Here is a 17,820-nt window from a genome sequence, read left to right as displayed (position 1 = left end):
TGCTGCAATACAACAGCATATTACACAACAGTGTCAAATAGTTTGCTGCAATACAACAGCATATTACACGACAGTATCACAATAGTTTACTGCAATACAACAGTATATTGCACGACAGTATCACAATAGTTTGCTGCAATACAACAGGATATTGAACGACAGTATCACAATAGTTTACTGCAATACAACATTATATTGCACGACAGTATCACAATAGTTTCCTGCAATACAACATTATATTTCACGACAGTATCACAATAGTTTACTGCAATACAACATTATATTGCACGACAGTATCACAATAGTTTCCTGCAATACAACATTATATTTCACGACAGTATCACAATAGTTTGCTCCAATACAACATTATATTGCACGACAGTATCACAATAGTTTGCTGCAATACAACAGCATATTGCACGACAGTATCACAATAGTTTGCTGCAATACAACATTATATTGCACAACAGTATCACAATAGTTTGCTGCAGTACAACAGTATCTTGCACAACAGTATCACAATAGTTTGCTGCAGTACAACAGTATCTTGCACAACAGTATCACAATAGTTTGCTGCAATACAACAGTATCTTGCACAACAGTATCACAATAGTTTGCTGCAATACAACAGTATATTGCACAACAGTATCACAATAGTTTGCTGCAATACAACATTATATTGCACAACAGTATCACAATAGTTTGCTGCAATACAACAGTACAGTATCACAATAGTTTGCTGCAATACAGCATTATATTACACAACAGTATCACAATAGTTTGCTGCAATACAACAGTACAGTATCGCAATAGTTTGCTGCAATACAGCATTATATTACACAACAGTATCACAATAGTTTGCTGCAATACAACAGTATATTACACAACAGTATCACAATAGTTTACTGCAATACAACAGTATATTGCACGACAGTATCACAATAGTTTGCTGCAATACAACAGTACAGTATCACAATAGTTTGCTGCAATACAGCATTATATTACACGACAGTATCACAATAGTTTACTGCAATACAACATTATATTGCACGACAGTATCACAATAGTTTGCTGCAATACAACAGTATATTGCACGACAGTATCACAATAGTTTACTGCAATACAACATTATATTGCACGACAGTATCACAATAGTTTGCTGCAATACAACAGTACAGTATCACAATAGTTTGCTGCAATACAGCATTATATTACACGACAGTATCACAATAGTTTACTGCAATACAACATTATATTGCACGACAGTATCACAATAGTTTGCTGCAATACAACAGTATATTGCACGACAGTATCACAATAGTTTACTGCAATACAACATTATATTGCACGACAGTATCACAATAGTTTACTGCAATACAACATTATATTGCACGACAGTATCACAATAGTTTACTGCAATACAACAGTATATTGCACGACAGTATCACAATAGTTTGCTGCATTACAACAGTACAGTATCACAATAGTTTGCTGCAATACAGCATTATATTACACAACAGTATCACAATAGTTTACTGCAATACAACATTATATTACACAACAGTATCACAATAGTTTGCTGCAATACAACAGTATATTACACAACAGTATCACAATAGTTTACTGCAATACAACAGCATATTGCACAACAGTATCACAATAGTTTACTGCAATACAACAGTATATTGCACGACAGTATCACAATAGTTTACTGCAATACAACAGTATATTGCACGACAGTATCACAATAGTTTACTGCAATACAACAGTATATTGCACGACAGTATCAAAATAGTTTGCTGCAATACAACAGTACAGTATCACAATAGTTTGCTGCAATACAGCATTATATTACACGACAGTATCACAATAGTTTACTGCAATACAACATTATATTGCACGACAGTATCACAATAGTTTGCTGCAATACAACAGTATATTGCACGACAGTATCACAATAGTTTGCTGCAATACAACATTATATTGCACGACAGTATCACAATAGTTTACTGCAATACAACATTATATTGCACGACAGTATCACAATAGTTTACTGCAATACAACAGTATATTGCACGACAGTATCACAATAGTTTGCTGCATTACAACAGTACAGTATCACAATAGTTTGCTGCAATACAGCATTATATTACACAACAGTATCACAATAGTTTACTGCAATACAACAGTATATTACACGACAGTATCACAATAGTTTACTGCAATACAACATTATATTGCATGACAGTATCACAATACAACAGCATATTGCACAACAGTATCACAATAGTTTACTGCAATACAACAGCATATTGCACAACAGTATCACAATAGTTTACTGCAATACAACAGCATATTACACAACAGTATCACAATAGTTTACTGCAATACAACAGCATATTGCACAACAGTATCACAATAGTTTACTGCAATACAACAGCATATTGCACGACAGTATCACAATAGTTTGCTGCAATACAACAGCATATTGCACGACAGTATCACAATAGTTTGCTGCAATACAACAGCATATTGCACGACAGTATCACAATAGTTTCCTGCAATACAACAGGATATTGCACGACAGTATCACAATAGTTTCCTGCAATACAACAGTATATTGCCAACAGTATCACAATAGTTTGCTGCAATACAACAGTATATTGCACGACAGTATCACAATAGTTTGCTGCAATACAACAGTATATTGCACGACAGTATCACAATAGTTTGCTGCAATACAACAGTATATTGCACGACAGTATCACAATAGTTTACTGCAATACAACAGTACAGTATCACAATAGTTTGCTGCAATACAACAGTATATTGCACGACAGTATCACAATAGTTTGCTGCAATACAGCAGCATCTTGCACGACAGTATCACAATAGTTTGCTGCAATACAGCAGCATCTTGCACGACAGTATCACAATAGTTTGCTGCAATACAGCAGCATCTTGCACGACAGTATCACAATAGTTTGCTGCAATACAGCAGCATCTTGCACGACAGTATCACAATAGTTTGCTGCAATACAGCAGCATCTTGCACGACAGTATCACAATATTTTGCTGCAATACAACAGCATCTTGCACGACAGTATCACAATAGTTTGCTGCAATACAACAGGATATTGCACAGCAGTATCACAATAGTTTGCTGCAATACAACAGTATATTGCACAACAGTATCACAATAGTTTACTGCAATACAACAGTATATTGCACAGCAGTGTCAAATAGTTTGCTGCAATACAACAGCATATTGCACAGCAGTATCACAATAGTTTACTGCAATACAACAGTATATTGCACAGCGGTATCACAATAGTTTGCTACAATACAACAGCATACTGTGAAATCATTAATATTCGTGGTGGACTAATTTTCGTGGATTTTGTGGTTGAGTAAATCCACGAAATTTAATCCCAACGACCAAGTAAAATTCCTATTCATTTTATGTTCAAAAGATGAAATCCACGAATTCATATCCCCACGAAATTGCCGTTTTGACCAAAGCCACGAAATTTCATGCCCACGAAATTAAATGATTTTACAGTATTACAATAGTTTACAGCTATACAGCATTATATTGCACAACAGTATTACAATAGTTTACTGCAGTAGCAACAGTATTACAATATTAGTAGTATTGCAATAGTATGAAGTACCAGCTGTATCAAAAAGTATATAAATTATGCAGCAAATTGCCAACAATGTCAATAGCTTTGCAACTTCTCTGAACGATAAGTTCAAGAAGTAATTTGAAATGGGGATTACTATAAAACAGCTATTAATCGTGAGAGGTTTTTCACTTAATAATCACTAGTTGTTTTTTCATGAATAAATAGCAAATTTGTGAAATAAACTGTGCTCAGATTTAAAGATTTTTACAGATAATTATATATAATGTATTTTACAGTTATACAGGCACTTGGGGAGCAGCTGAAAGTAAGACAGCAGGTTATAGCTACAGCAACCGTGTATTTCAAAAGATTTTATGCAAGGTAAATATATGTCTCTTACACACAAATGGTATATATGTAAAGGATTTTATACAAGTGTCGTGTTGAGTAATATTTGAATTATCAATAGATTCATTCCAAGATTATATAGCAATGGATGAAAAAATTATTAATAACCGAAATGACATTTTTCAACCAAAACTGTTAGTATATAACTTAAATGATAGTATATAACTTAAATGATACTATCTAAAACACAAGGCAGTGAGTTTTTAAGTAATGTTTAGCTCGACTGTTCAAAGAATAGTAGAGCTATTGGACTCGCCCGTGCGTCCGCGTCCAGATTTGTTAAGTTTTTGTATGTAAGCTGGTCTCTCAGTAACCACTTGTGGGAATGGATTGAAACTTCACACACTTGTTCACTGTCATCATTATTCACTGTATTTCTTAACACGTAAATACTCTTATGAAAAAATTTTTGCTTTTGCTTTCAGAAATTCATTAAAATGTATAGATCCCTGGCTAATGGCACCAACCTGTATATTTTTAGCATCAAAAGTTGAGGTAAGTATGAATGCTATCAATTCCTTTTCATTAGTTAATGTTATATTGAGCTTGTAATTTCATATCTTTTAAAAGCTGTAAGAATCTGTTTCAGGCAGAACGATACTAATCAAGTATGTTTTTTTTTATTGAGTTTTTAGCTTCACTATTCGGAGAATAGGGGTGCTATTCTACTTGTCCAACGTTGGCGCGAGCTTTCTTGGTTAAAGTTTTTAGGCAACCTTTGTTTTTCTTTGTTACTATTGCTTATATCTAACTGTAACTTCACAGTAACATTGTTCAGTATGTAAACAAAGTATGTGCAAGGGTTGGGCCCATTATACCCAAGGTCAAGGTCACCAAGGTTTTATACTTGGGTTATTTTTTAGGTTAAAGTTTTTTGGCAACCTTTGTTTTTCTGTCATATCTTTGTTACTGTTGCTTATCTGTTACTGTAAGTTCACATAAACATTGTCCAGCATACAAACAAAGTATGTGCAGGGGTTGGGCCTATTATACTTAAGGTCAAGGTCACCAAGGTGTTATACTTAGGTTATTTTTAAGGTTAAAGTGTTTTGCCAACCTTTCTTTTTCTGTCATATCTTTGTTACTATTGCTCATATCTTACTGTAATTTCACTTAAACATTGTCCAGCATACAGACAAAGTATGTGCTTGGGCTGGGCCCATTATACCCAAGGTCAAGGTCACCAAGGTGTTATACTTAGGTTCTTTTTAAGGTTAAAGATTTTAGGCAACCTTTGATTTTCTGTCATATCTTTGTTACTAATGCTTATATCTTACTGTAACTTCACATAAACATTGTCCAGCATACAAACAATGTATATGCAGGGGTTGGGCCTATTATACTTAAGGTCAAAATCACCAGGTTGTTATACTTGGAATTATTTTCATGTTACTGTCAAATCGCCAAAGAGTGGAGCCCGCTGTCTTACGGACAGCTCTTGTTATAATTATTCTTTTCAAAAAATAAATTGATTGGAACTGCTTTTTAGCTTAACTGTTCAAAGAATAGGAACTTCCATTGGTGACACGCCTGCAACCATTAATGAAAGTTTTACATGTTTGGTTATCGCATGTATTGGATTGAAATTTCACACAAAGCCTCACATTCATCAAACTGACTGTTGTTAGATAACTATTGTTGGAATGTGATATAAAATAATTCCTTTCTTTTACTGAGAAAATTCCATTAATGTCTTTTGTGTAACTACACCGAAAGACTTTAAAAACTCAACACTCGGATATAAACATTCATATGCTTCCCAGTGATCAAATCTGCTAAAATAGCCAAGCTAGATAACTCTTGGTTAAGTTCAGCATAAATTATAGTCATTTGTCAACTTGAAAAAAATTGACAAATATTTTGCCCAAAAGTATCATGGTGTATCTTAAAAATAACTGTATGGCTTGCAACTTTACACAAGGCTTCCAAGTCATCAGCTAGTTCGCCCTTTTTGGCTTAGAAAAATTGATTAAAGCTTGGCATGCAATTAATTGTCAAGCTTTGTCACAGTTACATATATTGGATTGAAACTTCATTGCAAGGATTCCAACACATCAGATATGCATATATAATCAAGTTAGAGAACCTAGGTTGCAAACAATTCAAATTATGATCCTTTTTATGAAAGTTTTAGCCCATGTTCAACTTTGAAATTTCGAATCAATACCTGAGGAACTTATGGACAGCTGATTTTGTTTAAAAGCCTATATATTATCTACTGAAATATTTACTTTCCAGGAATTTGGTGTTATATCCAACAGTAGATTGATAACTACATGCCAGACTGTAGGTAGGTCCTTACATTATTATTAATGTATACAATATTTTGAAATCCAGGCTACTGGAACTGTGAATTGAAATGAATTTGAAACCACAGTGTGAGTGACAAAACCATTCAGTAAAAATATTATTTTACCTGAGAGATAATGTCCTTGATAAAGTTTTATTTACTCCATTTCTTCTTTATAGCCTCCCTTTAACACTTTTTACACTGTTAAAACATGGTTAATCTTTGATATCAAGTCGACCTACTTTATTTGGCACCATACTTGCGCCATGAAATAGTTCCTCACTATTTCTTCTACTTGTTTACATGAAAGACATATTAGAATCGAAATGATATATAGCAGAACCATATTTTAACAGTACAAATCAGTTATACTCTGCATGTATAATTCAGTCGGGCTACGTCCTCGTGTAATTTTTCTGCAGGCATATAACCTAATATATGAAAATATGATTCTGCTTGATTATAACACTGTTTATGCCATGGTTAATCAATAGATTTTTTTCATGTATTTCAGTAAAGAACAAATTCTCACACGCCTACCCACAGGAATATCCATACAGAATAAACAATGTGCTGGAATGTGAATTTTACCTGTTAGAAATGATGGTTTGTATAATTGCTGATGTGTTTTACATTTATAGCTCACTTAGGTCAAACATGAGTGTTATTACTTAAGAAAACATACATATAGGTAAACAGAGTTCAATTTGTCTAAAACAGCTACTCAAGATAGAATGTTAAGCTTGTGTCATACTTCAGGTGGTTGTTTATAGAGGTCAGTTTGTGTAAGTAAATGTGTTTGAAGATGTGGCTTGTTTTGACAAACAGCTTCTTGACAGTGGTGTGTTTCTTCAGTCTACCAATGATTTTTAGTCCTCACTGAAAGGCTGATAATTTTATTTTCACAGCATATCTTAATACGGTGAGGGCTTAATATTGTTTTCCTTTGTCTGTGTGTTAGTCTCTTGGTAGACCACCTGGTTTCTGATCAAAAATAAGAGTATGCTTAGGCTTACAAAGACTTCACATGGTCACTAGATGACCAATATTGCTTTTGGGGTCAGTAGGTCAAAGGTCACAGTAACCTTGAAATAATGTGAATTGATTAATATTCGTGGGTGACTAATTTTTGTGGTAGTATCAAGCCACAAAACTAAATACAGTGAACAAATAAAATTGCAATTCACGTTATCTATAAAAGTTGAACCCACAGATTCATGTCCCCACGAAAAAGCTATTGTGAATGTGATTATATATTTCAGGACTGTTGTTTGGTAGTATATCACCCTTACAGACCTCTAGTGCAATATGTATCTGATATCAGCTCAACAGATGACAGTATCCTTCCTCTAGCCTGGTAAGTTAGGTAGTATATCACCCTTACAGACCTCTAGTGCAATATGTGTCTGATATCAGCTCAACAGATGACAGTATCCTTCCTCTAGTCTGGTAAGTTAGATAGTATATCACCCTTACAGACCTCTAGGGCAATATGTGTCTGATACCAGCTCAACAGATGACAGTATCCTTCCTCTAGCCTGGTAAGTTAGGTATTATATCACCCTTACAGATCTCTAGTGCAATATGTGTCTGATAACAGCTCAACAGATGACAGTATCCTTCCTCTAGCCTAGTACGTTTGGTAGTATATCACCCTGACATATCTGTAGTGCAATATGTGTCTGATACCAGCTCAACAGATGACAGTATCCTTCCTCTAGTCTGGTAAGTTAGGTAGTATATAACCCTTGCCGACCTCTAGTGCAATATGTGTCTGATACCAGCTCAACAGATGACAGTATCCTTCCTCTAGTCTGGTAAGTTAGGTAGTATATAACCCTTGCCGACCTCTAGTGCAATATGTGTCTGATATCAGCTCAACAGATGACAGTATCCTTCCTCTAGCCTAGTACGTTTGGTAGTATATCACCCTTACAGATCTCTAGTGCAATATGTGTCTGATACCAGCTCAGCAGATGACAGTATCCTTCCTCTAGCCTGGTAAGTTAGGTAGTATATCACCCTTACAGATCTCTAGTGCAATATGTGTCTGATATCAGCTCAACAGATGACAGTATCCTTCCTCTAGCCTAGTACGTTTGGTAGTATATCACCCTTACAGATCTCTAGTGCAATATGTGTCTGACAACCGCTTAACAGATGACAGTATCCTTCCTCTAGTCTGGTAAGGTAGGTAGTATATCACCCTTACAGATCTCAAGTGCAATATGTGTCTGATATCAGCTCAACAGATGACAGTATCCTTCCTCTAGCCTGATAAATTTGGTAATATATCACCCTGACAGATCTCTAGTGCAATATGTGTCTGATACCAGCTCAACAGATGACAGGGATCTTCCTCTAGCCTGGTAAGTTTGGTAGTATATCACCCTGACAGATCTCTAGTGCAATATGTGTCTGATATCAGCTCAACAGATGACAGTATCCTTCCTCTAGCCTGGTAAGTTTGGTAATATATCACCCTGACAGATCTCTGGTGCAATATGTGTCTGATACCAGCTCAAAAGATGACAGGGATCTTCCTCTAGCCTGGTAAGTTTGGTAGTATATCACCCTTACAGACCTCTAGTGCAATATGTGTCTGATATCAGCTCAACAGATGACAGTATCCTTCCTCTAGCCTGGTAAGTTTGGTAATATATCACCCTGACAGATCTCTAGTGCAATATGTGTCTGATACCAGCTCAAAAGATGACAGGGATCTTCCTCTAGCCTGGTAAGTTAGGTAGTATATCACCCTTACAGACCTCTATTGCAATGGGTGGGCTGGTGGTCTAGTGGTAACACGCTTGACTGTCAATCCAGAGGTCCGGGGTTCGAATCCTGGTCCAGTCACTGGAAATTTCTGAGATGCTCTTGAGTGTATCCCACCTAACTTAGAGGCCTGTACTGGTTCTTCCCAGGAAAGACGGCCTCATGTGTATCGGTGCTATACACAGGACACGTAAAAGAACCAGGCTGTTTATTCGCAAAGAGCTAGGCTAAGTTAGCCCGACAAGTCTGTATCTAAAAAGGATTACTCTCTCTCTGTGTTCTGGGGGCTTTATCTCATTCTGTCCATCTAGTCAGATCGCTCTGTGTCTGAAATAGAAGATGAATTTCGCGCCCTGTATGGCTGCATTTGCTATATGTAAAGCGCCATTGAATGTGTTTATCATGAAAAGCGCACTATATAAATCTGGTATAATAATAATAAAGAAAAATATGTGTCTGATATCAGCTCAACAGATGACAGTATCCTTCCTCTAGCCTGGTAAGTTTGGTAGTATATCACCCTTACAGATCTCTAGTGCAATATGTGTCTGATATCAGCTCAACAGATGACAGTATCCTTCCTCTAGCCTGGTAAGTTAGGTAGTATATCACTCTTACAGACCTCTAGTGCAATATGTGTCTGATATCAGCTAAACAGATGACAGTATCCTTCCTCTAGCCTGGTAAGTTAGGTAGTATATCACTGTTACAGACCTCTAGTGCAATATGTGTCTGATATCAGCTCAACAGATGACAGTATCCTTCCTCTAGTCTGGTAAGTTTGGTAGTATATCACCCTTACAGACCTCTAGTGCAATATGTGTCTGATATCAGCTCAACAGATGACAGTATCCTTCCTCTAGCCTGGTAAGTTTGGTAGTATATCACCCTTACAGACCTCTAGTGCAATATGTGTCTGATACCAGCTCAGCAGATGACAGTATCCTTCCTCTAGCCTGGTAAGTTAGGTAGTATATCACCCTTACAGACCTCTAGTGCAATATGTGTCTAATACCAGCTCAGCAGATGACAGTATCCTTCCTCTAGCTTCGTAAGTTAGGTAGTATATCACCCTTACAGACCTCTAGTGCAATATGTGTCTGATACCAACTCAGCAGATAACAGGAATCTTCCGCTAGCCTGGTAAGGTAGGTAGTATATCACCCTTACAGATCTCTAGTGCAATATGTGTCTGATATCAGCTTAACAGATGACAGTATCCTGGCATCATGTGTACCTGGCAGTCTAACAAAAACAGGCATATTTTTAAAAAAATAAGATAAACTCATCTTTCAAATCACCATTTCCTCAAAATTTCATCCCTTCCTTATCATCCTGATTTAAAAAATACACAATTCTATATTTGTTGAGTTCACAGTAACACAATTGATCAGTGACATACTTTCTAGTTCCAGGAAGCACCTGTCTTATTTTCCCAAGCTATGTTTAGAAACTGATATTTTTACTATTTCTGTTAAAATCATTGTTGTGAAACTGTATCACTTTAAAAAGTATATAATATGGAATATCACCTGTTTTATAAAAATGGAATTTAACATTATTTTTTTATTTCTGAACTAAAACAATAGGTATGCAACTTATGTGACAATTGAAATAATCTGAAAACCCCAAATTGCTACATGTTTTTCATAACCTACCCATATCAATATCAAAAGGCTGTAGCCTGAACTTCTTTTAAAAGTTAACACTTTTCTTCTAAAATGTTTTCTTTACATATAGCCCTGATTTATATCTGAGAAAATAAAGATGTGTTTCAGTTTTTTCTTATAACGTCATTTGCAACTTTACGCTGTCCACATCTCATACAGTGGAAATTGGGCAGATTGATGTCATCAAGGTTTATTTTGATTGACTTCCGGTGCAGAAATTTTGATAGCAGTAATGATGCTTCATGGAGATTTATGGATATATACCAACTTTTAAACCATGTTAAAAGTTACATTAAGATTTTCTAGCTTAATTACATAATTTGAAATCAGACTGAACCTGTCTTGCTTTGACTCGAAGTAAACTATTTATTTTTTGCATTTTTAAAACAGCAGACACAGTGCTTACACTCCTGTGTATTTACATGTGAGGATTATGTTGCATGCAAAAATATACAGGCCATTTCTATAATAGCTTGAGAATACATGTATGTCGAGAACACATGACGTCCGGATATTCTTCCTCTAGCTTGGTAAGTTTGGTAGTATATCACCCTGATAGATCTCTAGTGCAATATGTATCTGAGATCAGCTCAACAGTATTCTTCCTCAAGCTTGACAACTTACGGCACAGGTAGGAATTTATCAAGTACATGCCAGGTTAAATGGTGCAAGGGAGATAATCATTGAAAAAATAAATGATTGCTGTTTAATGTAATTTTCTCTTTTTCCACAGTTAGGGCAAACAGAATATAGCTACCTCAATATGACTAATGTTCAAATGTTACTTATTAACAGAAAAAATAAACTTCTAATAGTTTGATAATAAAGTATAGTATCACTCAGTATTTAACAGAGCAGATACTAAGTTTATAATAGAATGAATTAGTAAAGATGTTTTTATATTGATCTATATTAAAGTAGCATGGTTTGTTTAATAAAACTGAATAAAATTCCTGTCTCTGTTTGTTTTCAGGAGAATAGTGAATGACTCCCTTCGCACAGATGTGTCCTTACTGTATCCCCCATATCTTATTGCTTTATGTAAGTATACATCTTTCAAAGCTTAAATTCATCATTTTAATGTTGTCAAAAGGTTGAAGTTTTTCTACCATGAAAAACAAAGTCAATGCCTAGATTATCTGTAAATTTGACTACACTTTTTAACTGAAAAAAAGCAAACACATCACGAGACTGTGTAATGAAATTCAGCAGTTTTCCTGGAACAAATCATGTATTATTTGCACTTTGTATTGTGGCTTATACTTGAAGACCTTGAATTAATGCTGTGTCAACCTCAAAAATAATAATTGGCAATTATGACAGAACAAGGACAGTAGAATAACATGTTTCTACAATGGCCCAGTAACAGGACCATGTGTATTTGTTTGTTTTGTTTTTTAAGTAACACTGACATATTTCATGTCGTGACATTCTACTTTATGAATGAAGACTATTGTTGCCCCTACCAGCATTATTTCAGAACCTCTGTCCTTTTACAATATACACACACAAGAAAATGAGGCCCCATACACTTAGAGCAGCTTATACCAGTTGTGATGAAGGATGAATGGTCCAGTGACAGCCACTTTGAGGACACAGCTAAAAAGTCCACCCCTTTCTCCCTCAATACATTCTAAACTTAATATATTTAAAAATAAAGATGCTTCATACATGTTGTTACTTTCCAGCTGCTTTACATATAGCCTGTGTCATACAACAAAAAGATTTAAAACAATGGTTTGCAGAACTATCAGTAGATATGGACAAGATTTTAGAAATAACTCGCCAAATCCTGCACCTGTATGATCTGTGGAAGAACTATGATGAGAAAAAGGAGATAGCAGCTGTGTTACAGAACATGCCTAAACCAAAGACTAGTCCTACACCGTATGTGTCATTATATAAGTGTAACATTAATTATCACATTGCTTTGATTGGGACATGGGGCCTCCGTGGCCAAGTGGTTAAGGTCGCTGACTTCAAATCACTTGCTCCTCACCAATGTGGGTTCGAGCCTCACTCTGGGCATTGAATTCTTCATGTGAGGAAGCCATCCAGCTGGCTTACGGAAGGTTGGTGATTCTACCCAAGTGCCTGCCCTTGATGAAATAATGCACAGAGGGGCTCCTGGGCTCTTCCTCCACCATCAAAGCTGGAAAGTTGCCATATGACCTATAATTGTGTCATTACAATGTTAAACCCAACAAAAAAAATTGATTGGCACATTAAATATTGTTAGCATGAGGAGAATACTGTCAGCCAACATGGAGGGCAGGTTGACAGTATTTCCTTGAATGTTGACAATACTACTGTCCCAATCAAAGCAGTGTATTAAATGTGTTTGTTTAACTATTATATACCAAAAATAGGAAGAGTTCTTCCAGATCAGCATTCTATTTTCACAAATTTTAAATTGATGTTAGATATTTTAATTGATAGACTTGTATTGTTTAAATAATTATTTTAATTTGTATTATACAGTTTCATCTAACTTCCTTCTATTTCATAACAAATGTCAATAGACACAGTCTATTAAGTGTTAGATAGTTGTGGGGAAAATGGTATCTGTGACAGTTAAAACTGTCAAGGCATTGACAGTGTTTTCTTGCTAAAATAGACCAATATAGAAATAGAATTAGTGACAGTTGTTTTGATAAAAATAGTAAGAATATTTAACATTAATTTTGTTATGTGTGAGATTTGCATTGGCAATAAAAATGAGGTAAAACAATATTATCTTTCCTGTTATAGACTTTGTGGTTCAGGATGAGTGGTGAATGGTCTGGTGTGCATCATCTGTTGGTCTGCGTCAACATTCCCATTACACATCTTTTTCTCTGAAACTACTGGTCAAAATTACACCAAACTTGGTCATTAGCACTTTAGCATGAACATCTGCCAAATTTGTTCAGATACTTCAGTTTTTCCATTTTTAAGGGCTGAAAATAGAAAAACCTTTAAACAACTTCAATCTTCTCTTGAGCCGCCTGATGGATCCTCATCATATTTGGTCTGCAAATCATTATAAGGTCCTCTACCAAATTTATTCAAATGTGGGAACTCTTCCCCTTTTAGGGTCCTCTAGAGTTAAAAATAGAAATACCTTTAAACAATTTCTCATTAACGGCTTGTTGGTTCTTTATCAGAGTTGGTTTCTAGCATCATTATAAGATTTTGTCTCAGATTCGTTCATATTGGGGCACTTTATCCCTTTAAGGGGCAGCTAGAGCTTAAAATAGGTATACCTTTTAACATGAACTGTCTGCTGGTCTGATCAAGCTTGGTCTGTAGCATTTAGAGGCCTCTGCAGCTGAGTGGTTAAGGTCACTGATTTCAAATAACTTGCCCCTCACCGATTTGGGTTCCAGCCTCACTTGGGGTGTAGAATTCTTCATTTAAGGAAGCCATCCTGCTGGCTTACGGAAGGTTGGTGGTTCTATTCAGGTGTCCGCCTGTGATAGAATAATGCTTGGAGGGGCACCTGGGTCATTCTCCACGATGCAGAGCTGGAAAGTTGCTAGAGCCAAAGATAAAAAACTTTTAAACTTTTTTTCATGAACCACTTGTTGGATCTTTGTCTGTAGCATCATTATAAGGTCCACTCCTAATATTTTATCAAGCACTTGATCCCTTGTAAGGGCTACTTGAGCTAAAATTTAAAAAACCTATAAATAACTTTTTCTCTTGGAACGCTTGGTGGATCTTTCTAAAACTTGGTCTGTAGTATCATTATAAGGTCCTCTCCCAAAAAAATTTGAAGTGCCCCCACTTAGCCTCATTTAGGGTTTGCCACTGTAAAAAAAAAATCGAAAAAAAATCTTTAAATGATTTTTACTGAAGTGCTTAATGGATGTTCACTGAACTTGCATTTTAAGGTCCTGTTTCAAGTTTGTTCACATGAGACATTCTGCCCCTTTTAGACTGTTAGAGCAAAAAGTAGAAATACCTTTAAATGATTTATTTCCAAAGAATCACTGTTTAGATCTTTCATCCAACTTTGTAGCATCATTATAAGGTCCTTATCCAATTTTTTTCTTTTGGGGCTTTTGTCCCTTTTTAGGGCCACCTTGAGCTGGAAATAGAAAAACATTCTTTAAACAATATGATATCTTCTAATGAACTGCTTGACAGATCTTTCTCATTTGGTCTGTAGCATCATTATAAGGTCCTCTCACATATATTTTTTCTAATGGGGCACTTGACCCCATTTAGGGTCTTCGACAGTAAAAATTGAAAAAAAAAACAACTTTTAAATAACTTTAATGTACTGCTTGATGGATGTTCACCAAACTTGCTTAGAAGTAAGGTCTTAATGTTGGGGTTCTCCTCAGGTGAGCGACTGGGCCCATTGGGGTCTCTTGTTCCAGATTTGGTAGTAAAGTCATATTTTCAAGTGTAAAAATAGATACAAAAAGCAAAAGCAGACTTGTAACTTGGATATGGTTTATTTTATGCTGTTGTTGCATCATCTATTTCAGTCAAGAATCGTGTGTTTAAAATAAAAAGTTACTAGAGATAAATCAAGTAAACTTTATTATCTCTCTTATTTTCAGACCTCCCCAAAATCCTGGACAGGAAGGACAGAGTCAGCAACCAACACAGTGATATCCTTAATGTAGGGACAAGGTGCAGTGACATTGTACATTGATATTGTACAGTGATTTTATGAAATAAGGGTAAAGCCAGTAACATGCATCAGAACACTGTGCATGTTGTATAGTTACTTTTTAACATTCAACATAGAGCAGATTGAGCAACAGATTTTGGACCTCCATTAATGGGCAGTTAAGGGCACGGTCATTGGATTACTTTCCTCTCACCCCTGGCTTAGAAACACTTGCTAGAATGTGTAGTTCTATCTGAAGAGGAAGTTGTCAAGCTGGCTTCTAGAGGATTGATGGTGTAAGACATGTGTTGGCCCATATGGAGGTGCTCCTCTGGTCTTTCTACAGTCACCATATGAGCTTGTGTTACACATATGTATTGGTGCAACTTTACTCCAAAGCAAAAGAAGCAAGAATTCAGTAACAAAATCAATAAAATTTTGGATACTGATGATTTTGATGACATTTCTTCAGAGGGCAGTAACAAATATTTTGTTTTATGGCTTTGTAAAATTGAGCAAAAAAAAAAAAAAAACAATATCAGCAGTTGACACAAAGACAGTCTGTGCATTTACAATATGTAATGATATTTTATTTTATAAACATATTTAAAACATGTCTCCAGGTATAAACATACGAATATTTTGTTTTGTGTTTTTGTGCAGTGACATTCTGACTTCAGCAAACACATTTACATTGTATGTTATGTCATAATATATGAATTTATTTGATTACCCAGAATTAACAGAATCAACATTTAACAGAATAACATTTTAAACAGCCTCATTGTAAAGTTAATGTCAGTAATTCCAATATCTATTAATTCAAGTAGTTCTTGCATCAATGAACCCCTTTGATAATTTTTGTATCCATGCGCATATTTCAGCAATAATTTTCTTATTTCTGGACGAAACATATAAGGCAAATACTAATTTTCTTAAAGATCATTTTATAATTTGATAAGAAGTTGTTTCCATAATTTTCAGTGTGGAGAACAGTATCATTAAAAATGAAAAATTGGCGTAGTTACATGTTTACTTGGAATTATAAGGATTAAATAAGCTTAAAAATAATTCAGTCCTATATTGAAAATTTTAATATACTTTGGAGCAAAATAATTGTAGCAGCATGATTTTGTTTTGTTGATGGTGATTAGAATAATTGTCAGGTAGTGCTAGCCTGCATAGTAGAGGATAATTTTATGGCTGGTCCATACAAAACATACACAGACTCTGTATCCCACACATTTGATACTAATTAATGTTAATTGACATTGACTGAGTGTCTAATAAAGATAAAAAATTCAGACTTGATTTCTGTGGTAGTACTCGTATATATGGGACCATGGTTAAATGATACTGATTTGTGCTTTCCTGGGGTAATTCAAAAAACGGTTTAGGTCTTAGTGAAACGGGCTCTGGGTTTCTACTATAACGTACTTTGTACCTCGGTAAAACCGTCGATTCAACATACTGAAAGTCATCTCCCCATTGACTATGGCCTAATTCGATTTCCCTCAGAACAGCGGCATATAATGACTTAACTACTGAAAATTCATAAGAACTGTTAAGGTACATTAATTTCTTTAACAGTTTTAATCGTGCTTCTTTTTCTTTTGTTCCTGTTTTTGTGGAGGTAATGATTTCCAACTCTCCCGCTATAAATAGGTTGAATTCGATTTTTTCAAAAGAGATGTTCCTGCTTACAAAATCATATCTTAGATTCGAATGAGGGTATTTTTGTTTGTTCTTCACTGAATCTGATGACTTGGACGTAATGCCAGATTTTGTTTTGTGTTTTTTATGTTTTTTACGTTTTAACACTTGTTCTACCACTGTGTCATCAATTTCGTCCTCTGCGCTATCTGAATCTGAGCTAGAGTCAGTGCTACTGCTAGAAGATTCTGCAATCTCAAGCCCTAGTTTTTTCAGTTCTTTTCTGACTTGTTCTCTGAGGTTGGGCATCTGCCTCAACGTATCAATATTTAATAAACTCGTACCTGATTGTCCTGATTCTGTTGAGGTAGATGGTGTTTGTCCTTCCTGAAAACTAGCTGCTAATCTTGATTTGTGTTTTTTCGGCTTGGCACCGCCTGATTCCCCTGAAGATGATTCTTTGGATTTACCTTTACGTACCGGTTCGGTGAGGGATTTCTCTAATTCACGCACCGCCTCCTCTCGTTCCTCGACCTGTTTCCGTAACGTTTCTAGTTCTTTCTTCTCTTGGAGCTGTTTCTGTTTCTTATCCAACTCTGCTAACTTGTTTAGAAGCGAACTTTTTTCATCACCTGGATTCACCGGAAGTGTGAGTTTTACCGGTGTAGATGTGTCTTTCGGCTCAGAAAGTTTATCTGCTATTGAGGCTCCAGCGGGAGCTGTCACTTCAGCGATTTTACTCTTCTCCTTCTCTTTCACTTCGGTAACCGGGCTTAACCCCGACGCCAT

At 35.6% G+C, this 17,820-nt stretch overlaps 2 protein-coding genes across 2 annotated transcripts in view; one reads left to right on the top strand and one right to left on the bottom strand.

The window, feature by feature from the left end:
- Positions 1–15,973, top strand: part of LOC123553962 (cyclin-C-like) — a 27,487-nt gene extending 11,514 nt beyond the window's left edge. Inside the window, exons 3-10 of the mRNA XM_053548635.1 lie at positions 3,926–4,010; positions 4,463–4,532; positions 6,276–6,327; positions 6,842–6,933; positions 7,590–7,684; positions 11,746–11,813; positions 12,461–12,659; positions 15,326–15,973. Coding sequence (XP_053404610.1) covers positions 3,926–4,010; positions 4,463–4,532; positions 6,276–6,327; positions 6,842–6,933; positions 7,590–7,684; positions 11,746–11,813; positions 12,461–12,659; positions 15,326–15,377 — 713 coding nt within the window. The 3' untranslated portion in view covers positions 15,378–15,973. The remainder of the gene's footprint in view (positions 1–3,925; positions 4,011–4,462; positions 4,533–6,275; positions 6,328–6,841; positions 6,934–7,589; positions 7,685–11,745; positions 11,814–12,460; positions 12,660–15,325) is intronic.
- On the bottom strand, positions 15,600–17,820 carry LOC128558337 (uncharacterized). Its single transcript, XM_053547263.1, has 2 exons — positions 17,190–17,820; positions 15,600–15,718 (listed from the first exon to the last, which is right to left on the bottom strand). Exons 1-2 carry the CDS (start codon positions 17,818–17,820, stop codon positions 15,600–15,602), a joined length of 750 nt encoding a protein of 249 aa, XP_053403238.1.

This window comes from Mercenaria mercenaria, chromosome 7 (genome assembly GCF_021730395.1).
Source record: "Mercenaria mercenaria strain notata chromosome 7, MADL_Memer_1, whole genome shotgun sequence".
Classification (NCBI taxonomy): domain Eukaryota; kingdom Metazoa; phylum Mollusca; class Bivalvia; order Venerida; family Veneridae; genus Mercenaria; species Mercenaria mercenaria.
This window is presented reverse-complemented; position numbering and strand designations above follow the sequence as displayed.

What these genes read in the sequence shown, in the direction of transcription:
- LOC128558337 (XM_053547263.1), bottom strand. Translation starts at nt 17,820, where the DNA reads ATGGCGTCGGGGTTAAGCCCGGTTACCGAAGTGAAAGAGAAGGAGAAG. An exon ending in GGTAGAACAAGTGTTAAAAC is followed by an intron (nt 15,719 to 17,189) that starts GTAAAAAACATA and finishes TGGTGACTGTAG; the next exon opens with AAAGACCAGAGGAGCACCTC.